General features: G+C 44.1%; 1 protein-coding gene across 4 annotated transcripts in view; it reads left to right on the forward strand.

The window, feature by feature from the left end:
- galntl6 (polypeptide N-acetylgalactosaminyltransferase like 6) overlaps nucleotides 1–16,505 on the forward strand; it is a 1,033,047-nt gene that overhangs the window by 402,120 nt on the left and 614,422 nt on the right. For all 4 annotated transcript variants that reach the window (XM_067982486.1, XM_067982485.1, XM_067982488.1 and 1 more), the window contains one exon: nucleotides 11,084–11,250. In XM_067982486.1, coding sequence (XP_067838587.1) covers nucleotides 11,084–11,250 — 167 coding nt within the window. The remainder of the gene's footprint in view (nucleotides 1–11,083; nucleotides 11,251–16,505) is intronic.

The raw sequence follows: 16,505 nt of genomic DNA on the forward strand, positions 1-16,505 counted from the left end.
CTGGGGTTGTTCTCCTTAGAGCAGAGAAGGTTAAGAGGAGATTTGATAGAGGGGTTCACAATCATGAACGGTTTTGATGGAGTAAATAAGGAGAAACTGTTTCCAGTGGCAGAAGGGTCGGTAACCAGAGGACACAGATTTAAGGTGATCGGCAAAAGAGCCAGAGGTGACATGAGGAAACATTTTTTTACGCAACGAGTTGTTATGATCTGGAATGCACTGCCTGAAAGGGTGGTGGAAGCAGATTCAATAATAACTTTCAAAAGAGAATTGAATAAATACTTGAAGGGAAAAATTTACAGGGCCATGGGGAAAGAACAGGGGAATGGGACTAATTGGATAGCTATTTCAAAGAGCCGGCACAGGCATGATGGGCCGAATGGCCTCCTCCTGTGCTGTACCTACTATGATACTGTCATTTTTTCCCCACTAAAACTCAAGACCAGTTGTCCAATTGTGCAGATTTTGACTACGAAATTCCGTCTCTCAAAACCAATAATCAATTTCGGTGCTCCTTCACCTGACTTCACCTGACGAAGGAGCAAAGCTCTGAAAGCTTGTGATTTCAAATAAAGCTGTTGGACTATAACCTCGTGTTGTGCGACTCCTTACATTTGTCCACCCCAGTCCATCACCGGCATCTCCACATCATACTTCCCTCCAGTTTGAAAACAACCATTCACCACTAATCTCTGATTTCTGTCCCATAGACAATTTTGTATCCATGCTGCCACTTTGAAAGTCCATACATAAAACATCAACCGCACAACCCTCATTAACCCTTTCCGTTATTCCATCAGAGAACACAATCAAGTTAGTCAAGCACGATTTTCCTTTAACAAATCCGTGCTGAACTTAATTTATTAGCCCATACTTTTCCAAGAGCTAATTAATTTTGTACCAGATTATTGTCTCTTAAAGTTTCCCCACCACCGACATTAGACTGACTGGCGTCAAATTGTCATTTTTGTCACTCTCCCCTTTTTTGAACAGACGTGTAACATTTGCAGTCTTCCAGTCCTCTGGCACCACTCCCATATCTGAGGAGGATTGAAAGATTGTGGCCAGAGCCTCTGCAATTTCAACCCTTACTTCCCTCAGTAACCTAGGATACATCCTATCTGGACGGGTGACTTTTCTACTTTGAGTACTGCCAATCTTTTAAGTACCTCCTCTTTATCTATTTTTATCCTATCCAATATCACTACTACCTCCTCCTTTGCTGCCACAATGGCAGCATTGTCTTCTCTAGTGAAGACGGATGTGAAATATTCATTTAGTGCCTCAGCCATGGCCTCTGCCTCCACAAGAAGATCTCCTTTTTTGTCCTTCATTGGTCCCACCCTTTCTTTGACTAGCCTTTTCCTATTTATATGTTTTCAATGATTAAGAAAGAAAGAAATAAAGAACTTGCATTTATAGAGCACCTTTCACAACCTTGGGATGTCCCAAAGCGCTTTACAACCAATGAAGTACTTTTGAAGTGTAGCTACTATTGTAATGTAGGAATCGCAGCAGCCAATTTGCGCACAGCAAGATCCCACAAACAGCAATGTGATAATGACCAGATAATCTGTTTTAAGGATTTGATTGGTTAGACAGAGAGAAACTATTTCCTCTGGTAGGGTAGTCCAGAACAAGGGGGCATAACCTTAAAATTAGAGCTAAGCCATTCAGGGGTGATGTCAGAAAGCACTTCTTCACACAAAGGGTAGTGGAAATCTGGAACTCTCTCCCCCAAAAAGCTGTTGAGGCTGGGGGTCAATTGAACATTTCAAAACTGAGATTGATAGATTTTTGTTAGGCAAGGGTATTAAGGGGTATGGAACCAAGGTGGTTGGATGAAGTTAAGATACAGATTAGCCATGATCTAATTGAATGGCCCAAGAGGCTCAAGGGGCTGAATGGCCTACTTCTGTTCCCATTTATGTTCCTAAGACATATGTTCTGCCAATTTCCTACTTATTTTTCGTACTGAAATTCCGCTTTCGAAAATTGGGCCGAAAAATTGCCCAATTTTCAAGCTAGCGTTTATCATCAAAATGCTGCAGCCCGCGTCCTCACCCATTCAAAATCACGCACTCCCCTGGGCAAATGTTTTCAAATTGATCTCTTTATTCTTCACTGCTTTCTTTCGATAAGGTGTCATTCATTCTTTAAAGGAATAGTCCGAGTTAAAAATTCCATTTAATATTTCTTGCCCTGATGTCTTCCTATTTGACAATATGATTAACAAGCCCAAGACACTTAAGTATGAATTTGACACTGTCAGTCCTTCCTATTGTTTAATGTGGGTGAGTTCACACAACATTCCGAATTACACAATGATCCAGTGCTAGTTCTTAGGATGTGGGTGACACTGGCAAGGCAGAATTTATTTCCAGCCCTAGTTGCCCTGAAGGCATTAAGAGTCAACCATAACATTTAGCACTGGAGTCACGTGTAGGCCAAACCAGGTAGGGGTGGTTGTTCCCTTTCCTGAAGGGCATTAGTGAACCAGTTGGGTTTTTACAATAATCCAGCAGTTTACATTGTCATTTTCTTTGGTCCCAGGTCACAAGTGATCAGATTTATTGAATTCAGTTTCACAACTTATCATGGTGGGATTTGATCACGTGACTAAATGCGTTATTAGTCTAGTAACAAAACCACCAGGCTACCATACCCGAGTCAGCAACAATAGCTGTCACTCTTTTCCGTGGGTTAACCTCATCGAGTCCCTTTGCCACTATATCCTTCAGCCCCTTCTCTTTCTCCAGCATCACATCCCATTGTGTCTCGAACCTTGCACACCATCCACTTCAGTGATTAACTTACTCCACAACTCGTAAATGTTGTGCAAACAAAATTCTGCATGACTTCCCTTTTCACTTCTCCTTAATTTTCAATCATCACTGCCTGGTATTTGAACCCTGATCTGAGTGATAAACGTCTGATTTTAGGAATAAACAAGGAATAAACTTGATAACTACTCTCCAAAAATAATTCCAAAACTAGGGTTTAACTTGATAAAACCCCAAAACGTTAATGGTAACATGCAACATTTCCGGTGGGATGCACACAGCCACTTTCATTTCCTTCTTGGTGGTCTTGCAGGAAGCACCAATAACAACTTGCATTTATATAGCGCCTTTAAAATAGTAAAACGTCCCAAGGTGCTTCACAGGAGCGATTATCAAACAAAATTTGACACTGAGCCACATAAGGAGATATAGGAATATACAGGAACATAGGAACGGGAGTAGGCCATTCAGCCCCTCGTGCCTGCTCCGCCATTTGATAAGATCATGGCTGATCTGTGATCTAACTCCACATACCTGCCTTTGGCCCATATCCCTTAATACCTTTGGTTGGCAAAAAGCTATCTATCTCACATTTAAATTTTGCAATTGAGCTAGTATCAATTGCCGTTTGCGGAAGAGAGTTCCAAACTTCTACCACCCTTTGTGTGTAGAAATGTTTTCTAATCTCACTCCTGAAAGGTCTGGCTCTAATTTTTAGACTGTGCCCCCTACTCCTAGAATCCCCAACCAGCGGAAAAAGTTTCTCTCCATCCACCCTATCCGTTCCCCTTAATATCTCATAAACTTCGATCAGATCACCCCTTAACCTTCTAAACTCTAGAGAATACAACCCCAATTTGTGTAATCTCTCCTCGTGACTTAATCCTATTAGGACAGGTCATCAAAAGCTTGGTCAAAGAGGAGAGAGAGGTGGAGAGGCAGAGAGGCTTAGGGAGGGAATTCCAGAGCTTAGGGCCCAGGCAGCTGTGGCCACCAATGGCGGAGCAATGAAAATCGGGGATGCGCAAGAGGCCAGAATTGGAGGAGCGCAGAGATCTCGGAGGATTGTTGGGCTGGAGAATACACCTTTAGTCACCTACATTGCATGCAGATATCTGAAGCAGGTGCAGATGGGGGAGGAGGTAGTGAGGACGCAGCTAGCAACGCAATCCAATTCCTTTTAGCCTTAAACTTTGTGAGGACAATTGCAAGCATTGATTATTTACTCAACATTTGTTCCCGTCACAATTGTTTTTTTCTGATTAAACCGAAAGTTTTATTGATTGCAAGCATTCTGATTTTTATAGACCTGCTATAAAAAAACATTTATTTATTCATAACTGATTTCATCTCTTTTTGTTTGAAACAAAATTCAGTGAGGGAAAAAAAATCAAACCAGAAGTGCCCAATTGTGGAGAAATTAGTCGAGCCTCTTGATCATCTTGAAATATAAAACGGAATGGGTTCTGTTAAACAACATTTTGAGTGAGTGCCACTGATTGCGTGAGCGAGGGGAGATTGGCATCAATCGGAGTTCCGCGGAAAACATTCATGACAAAATACGTCTCCCCCAAGCTGCTGAACAATTCACTTTGCAGAAGTATTGTTGAAGCTTCTCGAGGCTGGTGGCAGAATGTGGTGGTCGAATATTGTGAACCTCATTCATTTTCTTTTCAGAGAATCATAGAAATTTACAGCACAGAAGGAGGCCATTCGGCCCATCGTGTCCATGCTGGTCAAAAAAGAGTTATCGGGGGGAGAGTTCGATAGGGGCCGTTTTTGGACGCGGGTAGCGCGATGCGCTGGTACCCCGCGCGCAATGGCCCCTGCGCAGGCAGGACGCAAGTTTGGACCCACCAGAGCACTTACCTGCAATCGGCATTCCGTTCCAGGCCTTGCATGTGGAATCAATGCAATTTGCACTTTCTGCCACCAGAGGGAGCTCAATCTCTTAAAGGGAGGATGTTTCTTAGAAATCTCCTAAAGGTAGCTGGTACCTGTTATTTGCTGAAAATAACAGTCTACTGTCTGCATGGAGTCTGAACGGAGATCAGACATCGCACACGTAAAACACAGATGCAGATCCCATCCCTATGCTTACACACTGATGAGTTATGTTAAAACATTGAATAAAGGTTGCGCACTACTAAATCCCACATCCTCCAATCTGCACGCCAGACCTCACCAATCTGCCGATCTGAGTTTGTACCAGGCCTGCGAGAGAGCGTGCACCAAGGTTCTCTGCTGATGCACTACAGACCTTGGGTGCAAGAAGTGGACAGAAGGAGGGACATCCTATATCCTCAGTGTGGGGGGGGCGGGGGGAAGGCAAGAGGCCCTCCAAACATATACTCAAAAGGCAGTGGGAGGCAGCGGGGGACGAAGTCAATGCCAGGCACACAGCATCATGAACATGGATGCAGTTCAGGAAGAAGTTCAATGCTTTGACATGAGTGGGCAAGGTGAGTGAGGTCAACTGTCAAGTGGCGTCTCCTACCAACTGCCCCATCCCCCACATACCAATAAACTCTTTCCCATCAGTACTCAACTCTTCCAATCAGATGCTTACACATTGACACTGTTTCAAGCCTCCCACCCACAACTCACAGGCCACACACACTGGCAGCTATTCAACCATGACAGGCACATCTCCCAGACACACGTCCCACTTTCTTGCAGGAGAAGGTGGTGCATATCAAGAGGCAGCAAGTGGCAGTGGCATTTAGCCCCTCGAGCCTGTTCCGCCATTCAATGAGATCATGGTGGATCTGTGACCTCACTCCATATACCCGCCTTAGCCCCATATCCCTTAATACCCTTGGTTCACAGAAATCTATCAATCTCAGATTTAACATTCACAAGTGAGCTGGCATCCACTGCCGTCTGCAGAAGAGCGTTCCAAACATCTCCCACCCTTTGCATGTAGAAGCATTTCCTAACTTCACTCCTGCACGTCCTGGCTCTAAATGTTAGGCTATGTCCCCGCGTCCTAGTATTCTCGAGGGCAATTAGGGATGGGCAATAAATGCTGGCCTCGCCAGCGACGCCCACATCCCGAGAACGAATAAAAAAAAAGTCTAGGAGACCTCCAAAAACAGTTACAAATGTCTCAGCAGCCAGAAGCAAAAATCCAGTCACTAACCTGTAAATCCTGCGTGGTCCCTTTAAATAGCGCTGTAGGGGGATCCTCCAGGCACTCTGAGACACGTTCAGATGGTCGGGGTTAAGACTATGCATTGAGTTGAGCGTTAAGTTCCAAAGTGGTGTCTATCACTTTAAATCAGTGTTGCGCACTAATTGAAGCCATTTTCTCCCTACTTTACATGATTCCAGCATTCGTTATCTGCGCCTGTGCTAACGTCTGTACCAAGATGGCGTCTGGCGTACGTCACGCAGGAAACGTGCATGTGCATCCAAGACGCCATCTTGGATGTCGGAGAGGCCGTGTAGCACTGAAACAACGGGCGCTACACGGCCCAATTTAGCGCCCATCATGCCTAAACCCACTTTCTAGCACTTGGACCATAGCCTTGTTGGTTACGGCACTTCAAATGCATATCCAAGTACTTTTTAAATGCAATGAGGGTTTCTGCCTCTACCACCCTTTCAGATAGTGAGTTCCAGATCCCTACTTCCGGGTGAAAATAATTCTCATCAGCTCCCCTCTAATCTGTCTACCAATTAAATCAATGCCCCATGGTTATTGACCTCTCTGCTAGGGGATATAGGTCCTTCCTATCCAATCTATCGAGGCCCCTCATAATTTTATATACCTTAATTAAATCTCCCCTCAGCCTACTTTGTTCCAACGAAAACAACCCCAGCCTATCCAATCTTTCCCCAAAGCTAAAATTCTCCAGTCCTGTCAACATCCTCGTAAATCTCCTTTGTCCCCTCTCTAGTGCAATCACATCTTTCCTGTAATGTGGTGACCAGAGCTGCACACAGTACTCAAGCTGTGGCCTAACCAGTATTTTATACAGTTCTAACATTACCTCCCTGCTCTTATATTCTATGCCTTTTCAGCATCCCGCACTTAAACCTGTCTCAGTTTTGATAGTTGGGCAAATTAAATGTAGTTGTCTTTTCTGATAATTGTACATTCCTGTGTTCCTTTGTTTTAACATTTGCATGAATCAACAGTAAAGAAAGTAAGATTTGCATTTATATTACGCCTTTCACGACCTCAGAATGTCTCAAAGTGCTTTGCAAACAATGAAGTACTCTTTGAAGTGTAGTCACTGTTGTAATGTAAGAAAAGCAGCAGCCAATTTGCTCACAGCAAGATCCCACAAACAGCAATGAGATAATGACCAGATAATCTGTTTTGATGATGTTGGTTGAGGGATAAATAATGGCCAGGACACCGAGGAGAACTCACCTGCTCTTCTTTGAAATAGTGCCATGGGATCTTTTAGGTCCACCCGAGACGGGAACTTGGCTTATTGTCTCATTCAAAAGGCGGCACTTCCAACAGTGCAGCACCCCCTCAGTACTGCGCTGGAGTGTCCGCCCAGATTTTGAGCTCAAATCTCTGGAATACTGCAGGTGCTGGAAATCTGACGGAGGGTCATATAGACGTGAAAACATAAAGCTAGATTTTGGGACTTGAACCCACAACCTTCTGACTCAGAGGCAAAGAGTGCTCCCAACTGAGCCATGACTGACACTGGAAAGAAGCTCCAGTATAATGATTGTAGTAATCACACGGTGAAACAATAGGAAACCTGTAATTGACTGTGCCCAGAATGCTTTGCACTCCTGAAAGTCCCCTATGCTCAAACGTGTGAGCCATCTGGCCACGTGCTGGATTGGTTTGAGTGGCCTATGGGCAGAAGCGGCGAGAGTGCGCCAGGAAGGAGTGGAATAATCAAAGGACTTTAAATTAGTAAACTCCAGCCCCTTCAGTGGGTGAGGGATTTAACTGGTAAAGCAGCACTTTTACAACATCCCACTTGGTAAGTGAGTGATGTTCATGAGTCCAGTGAAGTGCTTCGGAACGTAGTGCAGCAGTTCAACTACCAGCCAGTGCCCTAATACCATAATCAGGTGGAAAACTCTGGGGAAATCCAATTGTTCACTTAATTATGTAAGGTCTCAGTATAGTTTACAGTCAGATCCGGCAATGAGTAGCAACGTACTGTGACCATGAGGGTTTGAAGCCAAATGTTCTCATTTCACGATAAGAATCTGTTTGAATCTGCGCTGTGTTTTTTGTACAAACCTTAAACTACCTCAGGCTCCACACTTGTATACACTTGGGCAGCAGGACCGAAGTGAGCACCTGCAGTGAGGGGTTAATCAGGGGATTCAAATTGCCCATGCTCTGCTGACTTTACTGCATTGTAAAAGTTGACAAGTGGGCTGGTGGAACGTTCTAGAAGATGCAAAAACTGTAAAAGAGATTAGACTGTACATTTCTTCTCCACATACAACACTTATTCCAAATTTTCACACAGCAGAGTGTTGGGATTTGGAATACAAATTAGACCTGTTTGGATAGAAGTGGTTTACATAACAAATTTGGGCACTTTTACATCGTGTTTAAAAATCCGATCCTGTATTGACGGAGCTGCCTCCCCGCTGTACTCTCCTGCTTTTATAACTCTATGTGGAAACCAGTCTCTATACACACTAAGACCCAAAGGACAAACAGTCCTATATTTTACAGTAGTGGTTATGTTACTGGACTAGTAATCTAGCGGACTGATCTAATAACCTAAAGAATGTGAGTTAAATCCCACTGTGGCAGTTTGAGAATTTGAATTCAGTTTTTTTTTTAAAATCTGGAAACAAAAAGCCGGTGTCAGTAAAAGTGACCATGAAACTGTCGGATTGTCGTAAAAACCCAACTGGTTCACTAATGTCCTTTAGGGAAGGAAACCTGCCGTCCTTACCCGGTCTGAGCCTATATGTGACTCCAGACCCACACCAACGTGGTCGACTCTTAACTGCCCTCTGTGGCCCAGCAAGTCACTTAGTTATAGAAGGCTCACCACCACCTTCTAAGGGGAACTAGGGTTGGGCAATAAATGCAGGCCTTGCCAGTGATGCCCACATCCCAAAATTTAAAAATATTTTTTTTTTAAATGGGCTAACGTCAGTGTTATTTGAAGCAGATTGCTGGCAAAGGCAAATTCCAGCAACAAGCCCGAGCCCTTTCTCAAGCAAACTATGGGTGACCATCTCACATGGATGGGTGAGGGGGTGGGAAAAGGGGGCAGCATTGCTCCTCCTTACTCAACATTAAAGTAAACTACTAATAAATGAAACTTCCTCGTATTTATTCACTCTGCGATCAAGGAATAATGTGGGTTGAGGAAGCATCACTCACAGATACGTGGCCACACCAGTTGATTCAGTGTCTTGCTTTGTGACGTTATGGAGAAAATTCTGTGAGCCCCCATTTGATGGCAGGAGGCCTCACACACAGTACGCCTATATCTGATAATCACTGGCTCTCTGAGCCTGCCATTATACAATATGGGATTGCTGCATGCGAGGCCCTCGCACAATTTACCCGTATATATTTCTGCAATACTTGTCTACGAACCACTGCACTTCATTTTTGCTATTGGCTTCCCAGCAACAAACCAAACTTATGAATATGGCAGGCAGGAAAAGACCAGCTAGTCCATCAAGCCTGCCCCACACTCATGAAGGCCAGATTATCATGATATTAGACCTTTCCTACCCATCCCCCACAACCATGGGAGAGGCACAAAAAACAGAAAAAGAAACTCAAGGCCAAAAAGGGGGCGGTGGAGGGGGAAATCTGGAAAATTCCTTTCCTACCCCCTCAGGCGATCGAAGCCAGTCCAGGAGACCACATTGATAATGCTTACATTAACTGTTAAATCGCTTACCATTGATAAGATGCGATCTCTGCCCCAGCCAGGTACAAAGACCATCACACCAGCCAGAAATAAGAACATAAGAACATAAGAAATAGGAGCAGGAGTAGGCCAATCGGCCCCTCGAGCCTGCTCCGCCATTCAATAAGATCATGGCTGATCTGATCCTAACCTCAAATCTAAATTCCTGTCCAATTTACTGCCCGCTCCCCGTAACCCCTAATTCCCTTTACTCCTAGATTCCAAAGGTCCACCTACTCTTTGGGAAAAGGGGAACCGCCTAAACCTAGCCTGTTCCTACTCTTGCGTAGTTTAAATGCATGACTCCCCCCACCCCCTGGTCCTCCCCAACCTGTCGAACCGAAATAATCGATCTGGGAATCAACTGTGTAGCGAAATGGAGAAAGGGCACAGGTTTCCAACATTTTGGTGCTGATACTTGCCCCAGTGTGAAAGCAATGCAAACATCTGTCATTTGCACTGGAAGGCAAACATTTCCATTCTTGCAGTCTGAGTCGTGACATTAGTGGGCTCTCCAGGAACAGGTTTCCGGTCTGCTGGTAGGTGACTGGCTCTCATGGAACTGTACCCCACCAAGGGGTCTGAGCTTCAGGAGGAGAGAAGGAAATAGATGCAAAAAGGAGGGAGCGGCAGAAAAAAAAAGAAAGCCTCCACATTTTCCATACTGCCTTTGGAATAATCGAACATTCTTCGGAGCAAACTAATTGGCACAATATTGGGGGTAATTTTAACTTCGGGTGACTGTGTAAAATGGACGGTATATTGATTTGGCTGCCTATTATACTCCCTGTCTGATTTTCCCTTCTATTGATTTTAATGTTAAGGAAAGATTGAGTGGGGTGTATGATGGGCTGATAATTCGCTATTATCCATTTTACACCATGACCCAAAGTTGAAATAACCCCCCCCCCCCACATTAATGTGTCAAGTCAAGCGATTTGAACTATGTAAGATTAAGAATAAATTGGATGTTAGGCAGTGAGCCTCTGGAATACATTGTCGGCTGGTGTGGTGGGCACTGACTCTCTGCCTGGACCGGTTCCTGATTGGGGCAGAGATCGCATCATATGGAAGGTAAGTGTCTTTATAGATAATATTTGATCCATGTGATCTCCTGGACTAGCTTCGATCACCTAAGGGGGTCAGGGAGGAATTTTCCAGAGTATTTTTTGCCTTATTGGCCCTGGGCTTTTTCTAGGCTTTTTGCTTCTCCCTGGAGATTACACGGCTCTGGGGAGGAAGGGATGGAGGGAGGAAGTGTTTAGTCATGATGATCTGGCCGTCAGGGTGTGGGGCGGGCTTGATGGACCCAGCTGAGCTTCTCCTGCCCGCCAATTTTGTATGTTCCTATGAACCATCAGTGAATGCAATGGCACCCCCCCCCCCCGCCTTCCGTCCTCTCACCCACCTCTTCTCTCATTCCAGCTGCAAACATAAAATGTACTTGGAAAAGTTGCCAAACACCAGTATCATCATCCCTTTCCACAACGAGGGCTGGTCGTCCCTCCTGCGGACAGTGCACAGTGTCATCAACCGCTCGCCAGACCAGCTGATAGCGGAGATCATCCTAGTGGACGACTTCAGCGATAGAGGTAAACAAGAGCGTCAGCAGTAAGTGATGTCTTCCCCCCATACCTGCGGACAGGAATTGGTTCATGTTATTGTATTCCTGCACATTTGATATGATCGCGTTGTATTTCCAGCGCCTCGCAGGCATGTCATGCATCTGTTCACATGCAGCATCTACTGTATATTTTAAAATGCTGTCACGGCAGAAACAATTCTTCAGAATTTATTCAAATAATGGAAAACGTAGTCCTGGTTGGTGCAATTTGCTGGATAACTCCAGCTGCGGTGTAAACATCATATTCCTGGGGGTTTTGTATCAGCACAGTCACGTTGCATTAGTCAGCCTCCAGGAGGCAGTTTCCAATTTTACCAAAGAATGCCTCAGTAAGTGGCATCTCTATATATCACAGCAGTGGCTGTTGTCTGATTATTACTGGGCCGCAATTTGCTGATAAAGTAACAGCGCCTGAATGACGCATGCTGTTATTAATGTGCAAATTGGCCCGAAACTCATGGTGAGGAAGAGATACCTCGTGAATTGTGAATCGAAACAAGTTCCTGGACGATTTGCGCCGCTCCGCCGTTTGCTTTGTGAAAATGGCATCTCACCCTTATGCGCCCCGTGATTTTCATGAAGTTGCTGCATTTGCACATTACTTGTCCATTAAATGCGCCGCAGAAAGTTAAGTCTAGTAATTATCCAATACAATATTGGAAAATGTGAGGTTATGCACTTTGGCAGGAAAAATCAGAGAGCAAGTTATTATCTTAATGGCGAGAAACTGGAAAGTACTGCAGTACAAAGGGATCTGGGGGTCCTAGTGCAAGAAAATCAAAAAGTTAGTATGCAGGTGCAGCAGGTGATCAAGAAGGCCAACGGAATGTTGGCTTTTATTGCTAGGCGGATAGAATATAAAAACAGGGAGGTATTGCTGCAGTTATATAAGGTATTGGTGAGACCGCACCTGGAATACTGCATACAGTTTTGGTGTCCATACTTAAGAAAAGACATACTTGCTCTCGAGGCAGTACAAAGAAGGTTCACTCGGTTAATCCTGGGGATGAGGGGGTGGACATATGAGGAGAGGTTGAGTAGATTGGGACTCTACTCATTGGAGTTCAGAAGAATGAGAGGCGATCTTATTGAAACATATAAGATTGTGAAGGGGCTTGATCGGGTGGATGCGGTAAGGATGTTCCCAAGGATGGGTGAAACTAGAACTAGGGGGCATAATCTTAGAATAAGGGGCTGCTCTTTCAAAAGTGAGATGAGGAGAAACTTCTTCACTCAGAGGGTAGTAGGTCTGTGGAATTTGCTGCCCCAGGAAGCTGTGGAAGCTACATCATTAAATAAATTTAAAACAGAAATAGACAGTTTCCTAGAAGTAAAGGGAATTAGGGGTTACGGGGAGCGAGCAGGAAATTGGACATGAATTTAAATTTGAGGTTAGGATCAGATCAGCCATGATCTTATTGAATGGCGGAGCAGGCTCGAGGGGCCGATTGGCCTACTCCTGCTCCTATTTCTTATGTTCTTATGTAATTAACAGCGTAAATACCCTTTTAACAACGTGATATTTGTTAATGACTGTCAATCAACCTCTCTGGCCCAGAAAGTGAACAATTAAAAGTGTGGAGTCTCATTCGTTCAGGTTGTCAATTGTTGTTACAGAATTTTAAAATGTCAAATTTATAATCTTTTTTTTCCTTTTCCTTTCTGTCTCTTTCTTTCCCTCTCTTTTTTCCTCTTTCTGTACCAGATTTGACTCTAATTCAACCTCCGTCTCAGTCCTTCCTCTGTTTATTTCTCAATCCATTAATCCTCATTGGTTAAGGAGATGCACTGTTGATCCCACTGTTCACTAAGGTCCCAGATGCTCCGTTGCCCCTCGCCGCACTGTTACCAGCTCGCACTTCCAGCAAGTTACAGGGAAAAAAAAGTTTGAGCTGAAAGGTGCAGGAGAAAATCTAACTAACTAGGCACACCGCGAGATGCCCAACTCCAGCAAATTCCAGCCCAATGTATTATGCGAAGGCCTATTTCCGTCTTATATGTTGGCCGAGAAATTTGCTGGAGTGGGGCATCTCGCAGCGTGCCCCGTTAGTTAGTCTTTTCCCCTTATCCTTCAGCTCATAACTTTTTTACCACAAATTGCTGGAAGTGCGAGCTGATAATGGTGTGGTGAGCGTAACAGGGCATCTGCGACCTTGGTGAACGACGGGATCAACAGTCTATCTCCTTAACCAAAGAAATTTAAGGATAAAGAAAGAAACAGGAATAATGGCGAAGGAAATAGGTTGAATTAAAGTCAAATCAGGTACAGAAAGAGAAAGAAAGATTGGATCAAGAGATAGAGAAAAAAAAGAGACAGAAAGGAAAAGTAAGAATTAAAAAAAAAAAATTTTCAGTTTCAATTTGAAAAATCTCTGAGAACAATTTACTACTTGTAGGTATGAGATGCCACAGTTTCAATTCTTCCCTTTCTGGACCGGAGAGGTTGAGTGACACTGCAGGATCATAATTCTCGTCATTGAAAAGGACCTTACATCGTTAAGTACCAGCCCTAACTTTCTGCCGCGAGTTTAATTCATGGCACAAATCCTGCAGTTTCGTGAAACTGATGGCGAGGTTGACGGCGAGCTGCTGTTTTCGCGAGGCTAACGGCCGAGTGGCGCAAATCGGCCAGCAACTTGCAGCACTTCGTAACTCGTGAGGTATCTCTTCCTCACTACAAATTGCCGGGTTATTTACAAACTAATAACGGCAGGCGCCACTTAACTCGTCGTTATTTTCCCAGCAAATTCTGGGAGCACATCACGGGCTCCGATCCTGCGATTCTCTCAAGATTAATAGGCGGGATTCATTGGGGATTTCCCAAGGGTCTCCCCATGTAAGCCTTGCATCCTGGCCCATAGAGCACAGAATCGGCACTCCCACATCTTGGTGAGAAAGTCTAAGGAGTTGAAATGCAGTTGTGCGGGTGCTGATGTTAAGTGTTAACACTCTGGAATTGTTCAGTCTGCTATTTTCAGTAAAGGTGATGATCTGTTAAAGCAGAAGGCGCAGGGATTTATTAAGACGGTGTTAGCAGGGCCATTACTAATATCACACGGCATGATTCCAACCCCAGATTTGAGCTCAAAGGGAGCTTGCAACTAAAATACAGAGTGACAAGAACCAATTTGTTTTGACGTAGACAAGAATCTGATTTTCTGCTATAACATTTATATCTGCAATGAAACACATTGTTGGGTATTTACACAAGCACAATCGAATGTATATACAGATTGAGTTTGGAAATAATAATCTAATATCAGCGCTTCACTTGTGCTGTTTAGAAACTCAGTACACTTTGACTCATTATCAGCAATTATGGAACAGGAGCTCCCCTTTATCCAGGAGGATAACTATTCTGAGGTCCCAAATGTTGTTCTTATTCATATAGCACAGCAGAACCCCAAACACAGAAATGAAGACAACGGTGATACAAATAACAGAAGAGGCCTTGCAATGAGCCAGTGTCATAAGAACATAAGAAATAGGAGCAGGAGTAGGCCACACGTCCCCTCGAGCCTGCTCTGCCATTCAATCAGATCATGGCTGATCTTCGACCTCAACTCCACTTTCCAGCTCAATCCCCATATCCCTTGATTCCCCTAGAGTCCAAAAATCTATTGATCGATCTATCGATATACTCAATGACTGAGCATCCACAGCCTCCTGGGGTAGAGAATTCCAAAGATTCACAACCCTCTGTGTGAGGAAGTACCTCCTCATCTCAATCTTAAATGGCTGACCTTTATCCTGCAACTATGCCCTCTAGTTCTAGACTCTCTAGCCAGGGGAAACATCTATTTTGTCAAGCCCCCTCAGAATCTTATGTTTCAATGAGATCTCCTCTAATTCTTCTAAACTCCAGAGAGTATAGGCCCATTCTACTCAACCTCTCCTCATAGGATAACCCTCCCATCTAAGGAATTAATCTAGTGAACCTTTGTTGCACCGCCTCTAAGGCAAGTATATCCTTCCTCAGATAAGGAGGCCAAAACTGTACGTAGTACTCTAGGTGAGGACTCACCAAAGCCCTGTACAATTGTATGAACATACGAATTAAGAGCAGCAGTAGGCCATTTGGCCCCTCGAGCCTGCTCTGCCATTTGATAAGATCATGGCTGATCTGATTGTGACCTCAACCCTACTTTCCCATCTACCTACTATAACCTTGGTCTCCCTTGTTAATCAGGAATCTATCTAACTCAGCCTTAAAAATATTCAATGATCCTTATGAGGAAAGGTTGGACAAGTTGGGCCTGTATACACTGGAGTTTAGAAGAATGAGAGGTGATCGTATTGAAACATATAAGATCCTGAGGGGACTAGAAGGGGTAGATGCTGAGGGATTGTTTCCCCTTGTGAGAGAGACTAGAACTAGGGGCCACAGTTTAAAAATAAGGGGTCTCCCATTTAAGACGGAGATGAGGAGAAAATTTTTCTCTCAGAGTCTGTGGAGCTCCCTTCACTGAACCGCCTCCAAAGCAATTATGTCCTTTCTTAAATAAGGAGACCAAAACTGCACACAGTATTCTGGATGTGGTCTCACCAATGCCCTGTACAACTGTAGCAAAACATCTCTACTTTTATATTCCATTCCCCTTGCAATAAATGACAACATTCCATTTGCCTTCCTAATCACTTGCTGTACCTGCATACTAACTTTTTGTGATTCATGTACAAGGACACCCAGATCCCTCTGTACCTCAGATTTCTGCAATCTCTCTCCATTTAAATGATATACTGCTTTTCTCTTCCTCCTGCCAATTGTAGTAAGACTTCCTTACTCTTGTACTCTAACCCCCTTGCAATAAAGGCCAACATGCCATTTGCCTTGCATTCTAAGTTTTGTTCCTTGTACCAGGACACCCAAATCTTTCTGGACACCAACATTTAATAGTTTCTCACCATTTAAAAAATATTTTGTTTTTCTATGCTTCCTACCAAAGTGAATAACCCCACATTTGCCCACATTATACTCCATCTGTCACCTTCTTGCCCACTCACTTAACCTGTCTATATCCCTTTGCAGACTCTGTGTCCTCCTCACAGCTTACTTTCCCCACCTAGCTTTATATCGTTAGCAAACTTGGATACATTACACTCGGTCCCTTCATCCAAGTCATTGATATAGTTTGTAAATAGCTCAGGCCCAAGCACTGATCCTTGCGGTACCCCACTTGTTACAGCTTGCCAACCTGAAAATGACCCGTTTATCCCTACTCT

This window comes from Heptranchias perlo, chromosome 4, assembly GCF_035084215.1.
Source record: "Heptranchias perlo isolate sHepPer1 chromosome 4, sHepPer1.hap1, whole genome shotgun sequence".
Classification (NCBI taxonomy): domain Eukaryota; kingdom Metazoa; phylum Chordata; class Chondrichthyes; order Hexanchiformes; family Hexanchidae; genus Heptranchias; species Heptranchias perlo.